Here is a 17,167-nt window from a genome sequence, read left to right as displayed (position 1 = left end):
TACAATAGTCTCTAACAGTTGTTTGTATATGACAAACGACGAAGAAGAAGAATATACGCCTATTGTGTTTACTGAACCCTAAGTTACATAATGTGTCATTTGATAGTACACTGCGATGCAAGTGCCGCAAAGCACATGGCATTTCGAGTCTGTATGCGAAGACCTTCACTTAAACAGTCAAAACAATATACAGGAAATATTTATCAATTGCACACAGATATACTGACACTACGGAACAAAATGTTTTGGCAAGCCAGGACCTGATCAGTCTTTGTAAAGGCTATAATTAATTAAAGGCTATAATTAATGGCATGAATTATGCACACACTATATCTTGAAGAGAACAACGACGTTGTCGTGCAACAAATGTGTATAACTCAGTATCATCTCTGTATGCTACTTCTTCCAAAGCGCTTTGGATTTTCTTGTGTTCATTTTATATCCTTCTTGTGCTAGTAGTGTTGCAGCTACCAAAACTTGGAACCATTTTTGTTTGAAACCGCACAGCTTTTTCCCCTCGGGTAGTTGCTGGGCTTCTCCTCGTCAATTCTTCCAATACCAACAGTAAAACTCCACGGTAACATGTCTGATTTCTTAGACAACTGCTGGAGTTGCCCTCTTTGGGAGGCAGCGCGTATAAGTTCTTTAAGATCTTCATCATTGTTCGACCGCAATGAACTAACACTAAAGCTCCTAGGCGTGATGTTAACGGGTCCACAGGCCCACCCATAACACTTGCTCGACTGATCCTGCCAGAGCAATCAGTCTCGCTTCGGACATAGAAGTCTCTTGTTCTACCTAGAACTCTGAATGGCGCCTTGACACATCTTTTGAACAAGCTTTCTTCTTTAGCTACTTTGTTTTTCATATTTCACGTTCTTCTGTACCAACGCCAATAAAATATGAAAGAACCAAAATGTGATATTATAGAACAAATGCTCTAACAGAAATGTAGGAGAAGAAATTGAATGGTTGTGGTAAGCTTCAAAATGGAGTAAGCTTGGGGTTAGGGAAAGGGAACTTCAGACTAAAGAAAATTCCCACTGAAAGGGAGCTTTAGTGTGCTAGGGACCTAGTGTGCTTATTTTGGGATGTTGTAAAGATTATGACATTTATAGCGAATTATTGTCGACTTACTCTAAGATATTTTTTAACTATAGATAGTGTTATATACGGACTTGTTCAAAAATGAGACTTCATCATGTTGAATATATTGATACTTGATGTGAGAATTTTCCACATGATGAAGTACAACATTAAGAATTATGATGAAGCATATTTGTTCCTATTTCCCTTTCCACATAAAAGCGAACATTGGACATGAAAGGCTTATAATTAAATTAGGTAACTTTGCCATATACTGCTGGGAGATCATAATAATTGGCCTGTGATTTAGTCAATAGAGTGTTGTTGGAAAAAAATCATGAAAGTTTTTGGTTTTTGAATATTTCGGTTTGTCCCCCACATGGTTCTGACATTTTGGTGATCCTGACTTTTCTGCTTAGTTAATAGACAATAGATTGTGTGGTTTTAGGAAAGATAGCGGGATAGGAAAGGCGGAAAGCATTTCAATTTTCAAGTGTATTTCTTAAATAAGTTCAGTAAAAGAAAATTTAATTACATACTGTTATGACTTGTGAGTTATCAGCATCAGCATACAAATTTGTCTAACACTTATGGACACTCTTCCAATAATTCAGCATCACTGATAAAGGCTATAATTAATGACATGTATTACATACGTATACACTATCTTCAAGAGAACAACTCATCCAACAAATGTGTATAACTCAGCATCATCTCTGTATGCTACTTCTTCCAAAGCGCTTTGGACATTCTTGTGTTCGTTTTATCTTTCCTGTGCTAGTAGTGTACGTTGCAGCTACCAAAACTTGGAACCATTTTTCTTTAAAACCACGTAGCTTTTGCTCCTCGGGTACAATTCAGGCTTCTCTTCGGTAATACCAACAGTAAAGCTCCACGGTAACATGTCTGATTTCTTAGACAACTGCTGGAGTTGCGGAATTTCCATTTCGAGCTTCTCCCTCAGACCTCTTTGAAAGGCAGCGCGAATAAGTTCTTTAAGATCTTCATCATTGTTCGACCGCAATGAACTAACACTAAAGCTCCTAGGCGTGATGTTAACGGGTCCAAAGGCGCCACCCATAACACTTGCTCGACTGATCATGCCAGAGCAATCAGTCACGCTTCGGACATAAAAGTCTCTTACTCTGCCTAGAATTCTGAATGGCGGCTTGACACATCTTGTGAGCAAGCTTTCGTGTTTAGCTACTTTGTTTTTCATAGTATTTCACCTTCTGTATTAAAGCCAAGAAATATGAAAGAACCAATCAAAAGTGATAAAACTGAACAGATGTTCTAATCAAATTGTAGGAGGAGAAACTGATAGGTTGTGGTGAGTTTTAAAATGAGGAGCACTGGAGCAGGTATATATGCTTGGGGAAAGGGAACTTCAGAGTAAAATCTTTTATCACAGAAAGAGTGCTAGTGTGCTTATTTTAGGGTGTTGTAAAGACTGTGATACTTATAGTCTGAGATATTTTCGAACTATAGATGTGGTCATAGTACAAAATATCCCGATATTATTTGGGATATTTATCTATATTTCAAAAAAAATATTTAAATATCACGATATGTTTAGAGATATATACGACTGCAAATATCAATTATATTTCGATAATATTTGTGATATTTGTGATATTTATGATATTTATGGGTATTTGGTGATATTTGGCGATATTTTGTATATATAACAATTTTATTTAATATTTAATATTATATTTCAAATAAATATAAATAATGTATCATGATATATCAATAAATATCCACAATATCTACGGTATTTGTCGATATTTTGGATATATCTACGATATTTGCATGTGAAACAATATCAAATATCTCCAAAGAGGAGGATATATCCACGATACATATCCAGAAATTGAATATCGATAAATACCCATATCATGATATTTTGTACTATGGATGTGGTTCATATGGTCTTGTTCAAAAAAATGAGACTTCATTATGTTGAATATATTGATACTTGATCAACAGCACAACATTAAAAATTATGACGAAGAACATTTGTTCCTATTTCCCTTTTTCACTAGAAATGGAACATTGGACATGAAAGGCTTATAATTCGATTAGTTAACTTTGTATTATAATAATTAGTTAACTTTGTCTATAATGTGGGGAGATTATAATAACAATAATTGGGTTGGGAGATAGTCAATAGAGTGCTGTTGGAAAAACATCATGGTAGCTTCTGTTTTTTCAATATTTGTGTTTGTCACACCCACATGGTTTTGACTTTTGACCACCTATTTTGCTTAGTCAATAGATTGGTGTCGTATTAAGGAAAGCATTTCAAAGTAATTGCAATTCCTAAGAAATTTTAGTTACACACCTTGGCACGACCGCGGGCCGCCAACCGACCCAAATGGCATGAACTCAAAATTTTGGCCCCTAAGATCCACTCATCCACGTCGCGGCCCCGTGACCCGATACTTGGATGAATTCATCTGGTTGGTTTTAAGTTTTAACCAATGAAGCTTCAAAATAGTCACCACTAAGCACGCACCACATCGGAAACAAGATTGTTGATGGTCATGATCGTGGACTTGTTTCTCCTAGCCAAAACAAACATGGAGTCATGGACGCATAGTATAAAATATCAGGATATGGATATTTATCGATATTTAATTTTTGGATATGTATCGTAGATATATCCTCCTCTTTGGAGATATTTGACATTGTTTCACATGCAAATATCATGGATATATCCAAATATCGATAAATATCGTAGATATTGTGGATATTTCTTGATATATCATGATACATTATTTATATTTATTTGAAATATAATGGTAAATATTAAATAAAATTGTTATATACACAAAATATCGTCAAATATCACAAAATATCCCCAAATATCACAAATATCGTAAATATCATCGAAATATTATCGATATTTATAATTGTATATATCTCTGAACATATCGTGATATTTATATATCTTTCTCTGAAATCTAGATAGATATCCTCAAATATCGCGATATATCGGGATATTTTGTACTATGACACTGAATAGTTTTCACACAGATACAAATACAAATGGCAGCAGCAGCAACGTCAGCAACAGAGTTTCTCATTCTCGGATTGGCCACTGCCTTCACGTTAATAAAACAGTTTTACTCTCTCCTTTTCTTTGGTTTCTTTTCCTTACATTTAAATACACGCTCCGGTTCCTAAGAGGGCACTCTCCAACCTGGGAATCGGTTTTGGTTAAGAGTGTCGGTTCACTAAAAAATTAGAGGGGCACGCTCCTGAAATTGGGTGACTTTGTATGCAGGTTTTTAGTACTATTTTCATAGGTTACTAACAGTGTAAAATACCTTCGAGACTTTCTCTTCTCTCCTCCTCCCGGCCGCCTCCTCTCCTTTCCTTACGTTTAAACTACTACCGACATAAAAAAAATAAAAAAAAAAAAAAATAAAATAAAATAAAAACACACACACACACACACTTGAATCTCGCTTTGTTTGGAGTTTTCACTTTGTTTTTTAGAGAAATTGGATTTTGGTAGTAGTGATTTGAATCTTCAGGTATCCATTTCTTTGTGTGCGCTCATTTCTTGGTGGAGAAATACAAACATTTAGTGGTGTGCGCTCATTTTTTGGATTGTTTGTCATAGGCAAAGGCAAAGGCACCACCGCACCAATATGGGATTCAAAATTGAAGACATTGCATTTACTGTTCAGAACATAGTAAAGTTGTATCTAGTTGCTGACAATTGCTCAAAATGTTGGTGTTTAGTTGCTGAAAAATGTTGGTATCTAGTTGCTGAAAATTGTAATAGTAAAGCGGTAACCAGTTACCGAAATTAAAATTCAATTTCGGTATCCAGTTGCTAATTTGATAAATGGTATATAGTTACTGAAAACTGCTCAAAATTTTGGTGTTCACTTGCTGAAATTGTATTTGTAAAGCGGTAACCAGTTACTAAAACTCAATTTCGATATCCCTAATTTGAGAAAATTGCTCAAAATTTTGGTGTTCAATTGCTAAACATTGTAATAGTAAAGCGGTAACCAGTTACCGAAATTAAAATTCAATTTCGGTATCCAGTTGCTAATTTGATAAATGGTATCTAGTTACTGAAAATTGCTCAAAATTTTGGTGTTTAGTTGCTGAAAATTGTATTTGTAAAGCGGTAACCAGTTACTAAAACTCAATTTCGGTATCCCTAATTTGAGAAAATTGCTCAAAATTTTGGTGTTTAATTGCTAAAAATTGTAATAGTAAAGCGGTAATCAGTTACCGAAATTAAAACTCAATTTCGGTATCTAGTTGCTAATTTGATAAATGGTATCTAGTTGCTGAAAATTGCTCAAACTTTTGGTGTTCAATTGCTGAAAATTGTATTTGTAAAGCGGTAACCAGTTACTAAAACTCAATTTCGGTATCCCTAATTTGAGAAAATTGCTTAAAATTTTGGTGTTCAATTGCTGAAAATTGTAATAGTAAAGCGGTAACCAGTTACCGAAATTAAAACTCAATTTCGGTATCCAGTTGCTAATTTGATAAATGGTATCTAGTTGCTGAAAATTGCTCAAACTTTTGGTGTTTAGTTGCTAAAAATTGTATTTGTAAAGTAGTAACCAGTTACCGAAATTAACATAAGATTGAGAAGATTATAACATTCTACGATTCCTTTTTTTTCCCCTTCCCTTTCACAATAACTTTTGTCCCAAACCCATGACATATGTTGTCAACTCCCACTTCCAATTTCAATGTAAGCTTTCAATGTGGTAAAATTAGACTTAAATTCAACAAAAAGAAAATAGTTAGACATATACCCAACTTAAAGAAAACAATTGAAGTGGAGAAGATAAGTCAAACAAATTACCTTGCAAGTGTATAGATTGGGTGAGTTTTCATGCTTACCACCTCCCATAGTTTTGAAATTTTGTAAGTTTCTATATTAGGAATGGAGAATAAGTGTTTAAAGAGAAGTAGATTTGAGAGTGGGGGAAGAATGAAAGAGAGTAGAAAAATGGCTAAAATTTTAGTTTGAATTTGAGGGGGAAGCCAAAAAGTTGAAAATGAGTTTCGAGTTTGATTTTGAGAGGGAAATTCAAATCAACCTAAAAAGAGAATAAATTGATTTTGAAATTTCATAAAAACAATTTGGCAAAATATTGAAATAGTATGAATTATTGAATAACTGGTCGAAATATCAAAATTGTTTTGAAATATTGAAATAATTGGTCTAAAATGAAAACTCAATTTCAGATGTCGAGATATCGAAATAATTGAAATATTGAAATATCGAGATGTCTAACCCTAAACCCTAAATTGGGAATATCGAGGAATCTCAAATTTTGATACCATTACAAATTAAAAAAATATATATAATAAAATAGGTATTAGATTAGATAATGAATATTAACTTTCAAATGTACTATATGTTAGATACTAGATTCAAAATATAGTTATAACTGTATTGATTTTTTTTTTTTTTTTTTTTTTGAAATATAGTTATATTATTGTTAGAACTGTATTGGCTAAACCCTAAACATATGTACAGTTGCTACATACCAATTTTGAAATCATAAATAATAACCAAAATATTTTATTATGGAATGGAAAATGGGTTTAAATTATATCATTTAATCAAACTTTAATTTGTTGGTAAAAATTTAGATGTTAAATCGTTAAATCGATTCAAATAAAGTCTAGTTAGAACTGTACTGTTTCAAACCCTAAATTCTAAACATAAGTAAAGTTACTACTAATTCTGAAATAAAAAATTACAACCCAAACGTTTTATTATAGATTGGAGAACGGATTAATTTAAATAATTATATCATATAATCAAATTTTAATATGTTAGTAAGAATTTAGATATTAGATTCAAAGTGTAGTTAGAACTGTACTAATTCAAACCCTAAAACCTATACATAAGTATAGTTGCTATCAATTCCGAAATAAAAAATTATAACCTAAACGTTTTATTATAGATTGGAGAATGGGTTTAAATTATATTATGTAATCCAATTTTAATTTGTTTGTAAAAATTTAGATGTTAGATTCAAAGTCTAGTTAGAACTGTATTTAAACCATAGAGACATGTACAATTGCTACCAATTCGAAAATAAAAAATTATAACCTAAATATTTTATACTTGTTAGAACTAAGTTTTCACCTAAAACAACTACAAATAAGTTAAAATATGCTAATTATTAATCAAATTATTATCAAATAGATGATGAAATATTTAAATATTGGAATTTGACAACACAGCAACAAGATACCGAATGGTTTAAGAATTTTCAGTGTCTATTTGTTGTAAGGTGAACTAGTGTTACCCCCCTACTAGATGAAACCCCCCCCCCCCCTAGATGGGAAATTAGGGTATCCCCCCTAAGTACACAAAAGAAAAAAAAAATTGGTCAACCCACTTTGACTTTTTTTTTGTATTTGTGTAAATCTAATTGGCTCATCTAGGTGTGTAATATTGGTTAACCCTTTGTTGTATCTTTACTTGGTAAATGATAACTTCGACACTTGTAATTTATGGTTATGTTTTGAAAGAACTGCTACCGTGGTTTATGGTATTTTACGGCAATGTGTTATCATTCCTCAAAATAGCACATACATCAAGATTACACAAAATTTATTTTGAAATCTAAGATTCAAACTATCGTAATCCATTTAGTTTCAATTCCATTAGGCAATTTCAATTATATTAATCTTCAATTTATTCTTTTTCATGTTCAATTGGTTCTTCTAACATCATATAATCTTCAATTTATTCGACATTGAGATGTGGGTAGTTGTATTGCGATAAATCGGTCATTTGAGAGTTGGGTAATGATATATATATACTCCATTTGAGAGTTAAAATATAGAGGTATTGAGAGTTGAGAAATATAGGAAAATTGAGTTTAGTTGAGTTGAGTCAAGGAAAATTGAGTTAGATGTAGATAATTGGAGAAGAAGAGTGTATTTTGATAGTGTATAAAGTTGCATAGTGCAAATTAGTTAGTTAAGGGCAATAGGAGGTTACCACTATTTTTGATGGGGAGTGCCCTCTTAGAAAACATGGGTTTTAAGTTAGGACACAAATGTAATAACAAATTTCAGGTCGGAGAGTGCCCTCTTAGAAATGGAGAGTGTATTTAAGATTACGCAAAAATAATTACTTCCCCAAACACGGTGAGCATTACTACATACACTTATTTATTTTTTGCACTCACTCCATATTTTGTCAAAAGTTTTATTTTCTGGACATTTTTTGCCCTTGGGGTTTAAGATACTTCTTAGCTGTTTAGTTTTATTGCAGGGTTTTAGAGGTTTTTCAAATGTACATATCATCCTATCCTTGGGCTAATAGCAACATCTATGTAGTCTCATTGTCTGGGTTAATAATTGGTCATTATTGTTCCAACATGCAAAGTGCTCATGAAACCAAAAAAACTAGTATATTGCATTGTAGTGGGGGCGTGAGCGGAGAAAGGGTGGAGAATAACACTCCTAAATCCCCAGAAACCTTTGAGAAATCCAGTTACCATCAGGGAAGAGTGAGGCCCTTTTCTCCAAAATAGTCTCAAAACACCTCCTAAAGCCTATACCATAACCTTGCAAATATCATCATTAAGGAAATTAGTTGCAAATAATATGAACAAAAGTTTCCAGAACAATATTTAAAAAACCATAAAAATCAGTAAAATAATATTCACTAGCTCTTTTAAGACGCTCTTGATATTTTCAATCATGCTAAGAATTTGAAATGTCTATATTCTCTATATGATTTGCATAACTTGAGGTCTTTGTTCTACAAATGCATGACTTGTTTTCTCCTTGTCAAGTTACGCGTGAGTTCAATGTACTTCCACACACAAAAACAGCGTCTTCCCATCCCATTTATCACCATTTTCTTTAAGAAAGAACATACTATTCATTAGTAAATACTTCAACCTTCTCTAAGTGCATTAGTCAATTGTTTTAACATTACTCCAATTATTATTACAATAGAACAAACACAAGCACATAACAAATATAAGCTACATTTATTCAACCAACAAACGTTGAAGAGTGAGAAAACTCACTGGTAGCGTGGATCACAGCCACTAGCACTGGCGTTAAGCATTCCAACCAGACACGAAAAGAACGACCATCTTCAATTCTGATTCAAAACAACAACACAGTCTTTAAAAGAATCACAAAAACTATAAATTATAACAACCCATTGAAAATTAAGTTTCATGTAATCAATCTAAAAAGATAAAACTCAACAAAACCTAATAAAACACATTAAATCTAAGAAAAAAAAAAAAGAGTTAACCTTAATTTGACCAAGTACACACTTATATTGCAAATAACACAAAATAAGCAAGCCCCTTACGTTTGTTTAGGGATGTCCAAACGGGTACCCAACCCCGGCCCGAACCCGACTTTTCGAGTTTTGAACGGGTATCAGGTTACCCGAACCTAGAACGGTTTTCAGTGGGTCGGGTTCGGAGTCGGGTATTTTGTTGAAAAGTGTGACCAAACCATACCCTAACCCAATATTTTGGGTACCCATCGGTCTCGGGTTCGGGTTTCAGGTAGGATAAAGCCCGGTATAAATGAAGTTTGAAGACAATAAGAAACGTTGTTTGAAATATATATCTACATTTTATTCATTCTTCTGCTATCCACCAATCCTTCAAACAAAATAAAACTTCTAATGAACTTGGAAGTAATTATCACCTATACTCAGACATAATTATTTGATATGATTTAAAAATAAATAGACTTGGGATGAACTATAGACATATGATCACGTGCAATTACTGAAAAAATTGGAAATCCCGACATAAATTTTTTCATAATCCAATATATTAAATAACTCATCATTGTAAACATGAATGAGATCATAATCCAAATATTTATCTAACTCATTCTTTTATATAAAATTAGTAGTATGCAATTGAAATTGGATTTGGGATTGGATTTCGGTCCGAGTTTTTTCGAGTTTTTTAGCCCTTTTAACGGGTTTAGGGCTAAATTATCGGATCGGGCCGGGTCGGGCCAGGTTTAGAGAGTGTGACCAAACCCTACCCTATGTATTTTGGTTTGGGTTCGGGTTTGGACAGGGTTCGGTACGGGTATTTTGTTTGGGTTTTGGGCGGGTTTCGGGCAAGATGGACATCCATACGTTTGTTCATATTCTCCACCTTTTCTTCTTTTTATTATTCTTCAACAAAGAAAGAAAAGGTCAGTGAAGGAAGCTACGCTTTAGCTTAAAATAAATGGTTTTTTTTTTTACTAGGTGATGGTTTTGGAGCTATGAAAGAAAATGGTGTTTGAGAAAAATGGTTAAAAGAGAAGAATTTATAGTTTAAGAATGGGATTGAAGAACCATTCAAGGATTTGCTCTTCTTGTTCTGCAACTTGTGTGTTCCACACACATACTCACAAGTTCAAGAATAATCAAGTGTGGCAGTGGGGGCGTGGGCGGAGAATAGAGAAAGAGTTTGCGAAGAAGAAGAAGAGAAATTGAAAGAGAGAGAGAAGTTTTTTCTTCTGAGTTTTTTGGCGGAGAGAAGAGTTGGGAGAGAAAAAGAGGATAGACAGACAAAAACCAACCAAACACATTTTTGGCCCACATACCCCCCTCGGCCCAGAACATTCGTTTCGCTCACTTGATTATCCTAGAGCAGAAAATGTTGGGGAATAACGATACCAATCGATCCCCACTACACAGATAACTTGTAATATAAACACATTACTACTCCATACAAATTCTAAATTTCCACTACAACCAACCTAGCATGCCCAACTCTCTAAACAACTATCAACAACAAATAATAATGTAAAGAAAGTATAACATACCACAACACAAAGATTTAATGTGGTTCGGCCAATAGTGCCTACTTCCACAAGAGCTAATCTTTTATAATGTAGGAAGGAAGATTACAATCACTCCTCTCAATTCTCTCCACCTTACTAGATCACTCCTCTCTCTTTACAGGCTTTTCTCTCTGTAAAGGTTATCTCTCAATTTTGATCTCTCTCAAAATTGGGTTTTAATTTCGTGACTTCTTGTGTTATCTAGGTTTTCCAAAATCTTGTTTTTGGTTTTTATCCCAAAAAATTGATTCGCGGTTACTATAGATAGAAACTTGCGAAAAATAGACATGGGCGCGGGCGCGCTCTTGGCAAGGCCAATTTAGAGTGTGCACTCCCTCAAGTGCCTGTTTTGTGAGAGGCTGAAAAAAGCTATCTTCTTTTTCACGGCAAGGGCGCGGGCGTGCCTTGGGCTAGACCAATCTGAGGGCGCGCGCACGCTCATACCTTTTCACACGAACAATACTAATTTCTCTCCTCTTCCTCATTCTCATGTGAGGGATAACTCCAACAATCTCCCCCTCCCGAACAGTGAGGGGGGCTACCTCCATGCATTCCCAAATCAACAGAAGGAGTCTGCTACTATTCCGACGGTAGCATAACAAACATCAAACTTACCTTTCGGTAAGACTTTGGTCATCATATCCGATCCATTCTTGTCAGTATGGATCTTCTCAATGCTCAAATGCTTGTCTTCAAGAACTTCTCTAATCCAATGATAACGCACATGTATGTGCTTAGATCAAGAATGAAAACTCGGATTCTTGCTCAAATGGATGGCGCTCTGACTGTCACATAAAACTAAAAATTGTTTCTACTTTAGCCCTAGTTTATCGAAGAACCTCTTCATCCATAACATCTCTTTGCAACACTCAGTGGCTGCAATATACTCGGCTTCTGTATTGAGGGGCAACACACTTTTGCAACTTAGATTGCCAAGAAACTGCTCCCCCAGCCTACAAAAGTAAATAGATAAATGGAGGTGGACTTCATCGAGTCAACATCACCTGCCATGTCTGCATCAAGTAAGGGCTTACTTCCACCAAAACACAAACACGCTTTGGAAGTGCCCTTGAGATATTTCAATATCCACTTAACACCTTCCCAATGCTCCTTACCCGGATTTGATAGAAATCGGCTTACAACACCAACGGCGAAAGCAATATCCGGTTTTGTACACACCATTATATACATCAAGCTACCCACTGCGGATGCATAAGGAATCTTTTCCATTTCATTCTACTCATGCTCACCATTTGGACACATACCTTTGGTCATGCAGAACTGGCCACCAAGCGGACAACTGACTGGTTTCGCTTTATCCATGTTGAATCTCTTCAACACCTTCTCAATATAGCTTTCTCAAGAAAGCCACAACTTCCCACTCTTTCTGTCACGAGTGATCCACATACCAAGTATCTGCTTTGCTTGACCAAAATCTTTCATCTCAAAGGACTTACTCAAGTTTTTCTTCAGCTTGGATATCTTGTTGATGTTCGGGCCAACTATCAATATATCCTCCACATACAACAAGAGCACTATGAAATCCTCATATGGAAATTTCTAAACAAACACACAATGATTGGAAGCGGATTTCTTGTATCCATGCTTTACCATAAAGGAATCAAACTTTATGTACCACTATCTCAGTGCTTACTTCAACCCATACAAACTCTTTATTAGCTTGCATACTAGGTGCTCCTTGCCTTTGACCTCAAACTCCTATGGCTGGTCCATGTAGACATCTTCTTCAAGGTCTCCATGAAGAAAATCTATCTTGACATCTAGTTGCTCAACCTCTAGGTTCATACTTGCGGTCAGACCCAATACCACCCTGATAGAAATTATCTTAACTACAGGAGAGAAAATTTCATCAAAGTCAATACCTTTCCTTTAACCGAATCCCTTCACAACAGGGCGAGCTTTGTGCCTTGGTTGTGGATTATTCTCCTCATGCTTGACTTTGTAGATCCACTTATTCTTGAGAATTTTTTTTCCTTTCGGTTTCTCAACTAACTCATAAGTGTGATTCTTATGCAAAGAATTCATCTCATCATGCATGGCCTTCAACCATTTCTCTTTATCTATACCTTCAAGAGCCTCTTGATAGTACATAGGTTCTCCATCATCAGATAGTAAAACATACATATGTGGTGGATACCTGGTTGAAGCTAGTCTCTCACTATCAGACCTCCTTACCTCATCTTCTTATGACTCAGGAGGATGCACTTCTGCTTGGTCAGGTGGTGGTTTATGCACTTCATCTGCATCTTCTATATTAATAGGTTCTATCCCATCATGAGCAATAGGATCATCATCATGAGCTTCAAAACCATAGTTCTCTACATTCTCAATGCCTTCTGCACGTTCCACAGTAGGAACTTCTGGTTCTGAATCAACAAGATCATTAGTGAAAGCTTCTAGCTTCTCACCATCCTCAAAGTCTGCTATGGTTTGGTCTTCTAATAACACAACATCTCAACTTCGGATTACCTTCTTGTTAATCGGATCATAGAGTTTGTAGCCAAACTTTTCATCCCCATAACCCAGCAAAATGCATTGCTTGGCTTTGTCATTAAGCTTGGATCTCTCATCCTTGGGAATATGAACAAATGTCATGCACCCAAATACCCTCAAGTATCCATAATCAACATCTCTGTCTGACCATACTCTTTCTGGATAATCACTATTCAGAGACTTCGATTGAGATAGGTTGATCACATGTACGGTTGTCCGCATTGCTTCTACCCAGTAACTTCTCGGTAACTTAGAGTTAGACAGCATGCATCTCATCCATTCTACAATGGTATGATTCATCCTCTCAGCTATACTATTTTGTTGCGGTGTCTTGGGAATGGACTGCTCATGACGAATCTCATGACTCTTGCAATACTCTTCAAACGGCCCTATGTACTCACCCCCATTATCTGAGCGAATACACTTCAAAGGCTTCCCTATCTCTCTTTCCACCATGCTATAGAAAATCTTGAACACGCCAATTACTTCATCCTTGGTCTTTAGACTATATGCCCATATCTTTCTTGACGCATCATCAATGAAAGTCAAGAAGCATAAATCTCCTCCATGGGGCTTTACTTTCATAGGACCACATAAATCATTGTGTACAAGCTCAAGGACATTGTCCTTTCTGGGATAGGGAAATCTTTGGAAAGACACCCTGTGTTGCTTTTCTACCAAACAATGAGTACATCTATTTAAATGCGTACCTTTTATGTTTGGCAAGGTCTTTTTCTTGGCAAGAACTTCCATGCATTTTTCTCCTATATGGCATAGTCTCTTATGACATAGCTCGGAGGAAACTTCTTCTTCTCCGCATTTACTTCTGCTTTACACAAACTAGCATGTGTCTTGTAAAAAGAGCAAGTTTTCTTCTCTTTGGCTGCTACAATCGAACCTCTGCTCAGTTTCCATACCCCGTTACCAAACGAGTTTAGAAAGTCATCATCATTTAACTTTCCAGCAGAAATTAGGCTTAGCTGAATGTCAGGGACATGTCTTACATCCTTGAGTGTCAAGGTGTAGCTGACATTGGTTTCTACATGAATATCACCAATGCCTACAATCTTTGAGACTCCACTGTTACCCATCTTTACCTCACCAAATTCACTACAAGTGTAGGTAGTGAAGAATCCCCTATGCGGTGTGACGTGATAGGATGCTCATGTATCTATCACCCACTCTATATCCTAACATGAGGTACTAAGACAACACACACCACATTCTGACACAATTCCCACTAGACCATCATTGACTAGTGTGGTAGTATCTCTGCCTGTGTTTTCGTTCCTCTTTACCATGTCTTCATATACACAGTTATTCTTCTCATCCTTCTTCAGTGTTTTGCACTCACACCTGAAGTGACCCTTTGTGGCACAATAGTAACATTGTCTCTCTGCCTCAGGAGTTCTGGCTTAACTCCTAGATTTGCTTATGTCATCACCTCTAGAATGAGATGGTTTTCTGCTCTTACCTCTCCCCCGCTTCTCTGTGATAAGGATCTCTGAGTGAGAGGAGTTGCTTCTTGAACCCCTTATTGTCTCCTCATTCAACAATGCCCCGGTAGCATCTCCATGGAAATAACTCCATCCTTAGCGGCTCTGTTAAGATAAACTGCTAACGTCTCCCAATTGTCGGGTGGAGAGTTTAATAGGAACAAAGCCTCAACTTTGTCTCCCATATCAATCTTCATCAAGTGCAACTGATTGATGGTATTATGTACTTCATTAAGATGCTCAGACATTGAAGAACCTTCTTTGTACTTCGTGTTAGCAAACTTCTTAATGAGCATCACTTTGTTTTCGGTTGACTTCCTCTCATAAAGGTCTTCGAGTTTCTTCCACAAGCCAAAATCAGTAGTCTCTTGGGATACATGGTGGAAGACACTGTCATCAATCCACTATCGAATGTACCCTATTGCTTTTTTGTCAAGCTTGCTCCACTCAGCCAAAGCAATCGCTTCCGATTTTTCTCCTCCATTTTCAATGGGTTGTGCCAAGTCCTTGCAATAGAGCAAGTCTTCCATCTTGGCTTTCCAAATAGTGTATTTAGCTCTATTTAGACTAGTCATTCGAGTGTTAACAGAATGGTCCATCTCTACAAGCTATTTCAACTCAAACTTTTTCTCAGGAATTTTATCAAATGCCTTCCGGACAAGGTTTGGATAACAACCTAGGTTAATCTAACCTGGCTCTGACACCACTTGTTAGGAAATAACAATACCAATCGATCCCCATTACACATATAACTTGTAATATGAACACACTACTACTCCAGACAAATTCTAAATTTCCACTACAACCAACCTAGCATACCCAACTCTCTAAACATCTATCAACAACAAATAATGATGTAAAGAAAGTATAACATACAACAACACAAAGATTTAATGTGGTTCGGCCAATAGTGCCTACTTCCACAAGAGCTAATCCTTTTATAACGTGGAAAGGAAGATTACAATCACTTATCTCAAGTCTCTCCACCTTACTAGATCACTCCTCTCTCTTTACAGGCTTTTCTCTCTACAAATGTTATCTCTCAATTTTGATTTCTCTCAAAATTGGGTTTCAATTTCGTAACTTCTTATGTTATCTAGGTTTTCCAAAACCTTGTTTTTGGTTTTTATCCCAAAAAACTGATTCGCGGTTACTGTAGATAGAAACTTGCGAAAAATAGACATGGGCGCGGGCGCACTCTTGGCAAGGCCAATTTAGAGCGCGTGCACCCTCAAGTGCCTGTTTCGTGAGAGGCTGAGAAAAACTATCTTCTTATTCACGGCAAGGGCGTGGGCGCGCCTTGGGCTAGACCAATCTAAGTGCGCGCGCTCCGACCTCTTCACACGAACATTACTGATTTCTCTCCTCTTCCTCATTCTCATGTGAGGGATAACTCCAACAGAAAGACAGTTTTCCTCCTATGGACTAGAAAGACGCTGATATTGATCCCTAAATAAACCATTATTTCCTTGCACTGGTTGTACTATAGGAAGAATTATTCCAACAAAAAGTATATTTTTAATTTTTGGGTGATGTCTAAATGTGAAATAGCAATCCTGCTCAAGCTTTTTCTGCTAAGTTTCTTTTCTTACTTGAAATGAAAAAAAAATGTTTTTAAGGGTGAGGAAGGTTGATTAGCCAAAGAAAACAAGTACTCCATAATCAACCTATATGGCTCCAATTTGCCAACAAAGATGATGATAAACAACAAGGAAGTACAGGTAGAGAGTAACTTCTTGGTTATCAACATAAAAATATGATTGTACTACTTATGCTACAGTTTGCAACACTATTTATCATTGGCTGGGTCGCTTATCTTCATTCCCCTGATCATTGTCCGGCTATGGGTGGAACTGATGTCCGCATCATATCTCTTAGCTTATTGTACTCCTAGAGAAACTGATAAATGAACAATGGTTTGCTTTTCGTGTTTGTGGTGGCAGAAGGATATTGTAACTGTAATTTCCACCATGTTATTGGTGTCTGACATTTCAACAATAATGCAATCTTACTTTGGTACACGGATTCCTTTAGTACAGGGTAGCTCATTTGTATACTTGGCCCCAGTTCTAGTTGTATTGAACTCTCTAGAACACAGAAATCTCACAGAAAATGTAAGTTTGTTTCATCAAGCAGCGATATATAACTTCCACGTACATATCTAATTTACAAATAAGACTATTCAGGTATTTAAATATTTGTAGTATTTTTACTTTATTGGTAATCCTGTATTC

At 35.9% G+C, this 17,167-nt stretch overlaps 1 protein-coding gene across 1 annotated transcript; it reads right to left on the bottom strand.

Moving 5' to 3' along the window:
- Positions 1-1,882: 1,882 nt before the first annotated feature.
- On the bottom strand, positions 1,883-2,305 carry LOC147492854 (uncharacterized). The gene has a single exon (XM_086567664.1). The coding sequence runs from the start codon at positions 2,303-2,305 to the stop codon at positions 1,883-1,885; it is 423 nt and encodes a 140-aa protein (XP_086423790.1).
- Positions 2,306-17,167: the final 14,862 nt, after the last annotated feature.

This window comes from Coptis chinensis, chromosome 6, assembly GCF_015680905.1.
Source record: "Coptis chinensis isolate HL-2020 chromosome 6, ASM1568090v1, whole genome shotgun sequence".
NCBI classification, from domain to species: Eukaryota; Viridiplantae; Streptophyta; class Magnoliopsida; order Ranunculales; family Ranunculaceae; genus Coptis; species Coptis chinensis.
The sequence above is the reverse complement of the archived record's forward strand: the minus strand, read 5'-3'. Positions and strand labels throughout refer to the sequence as shown.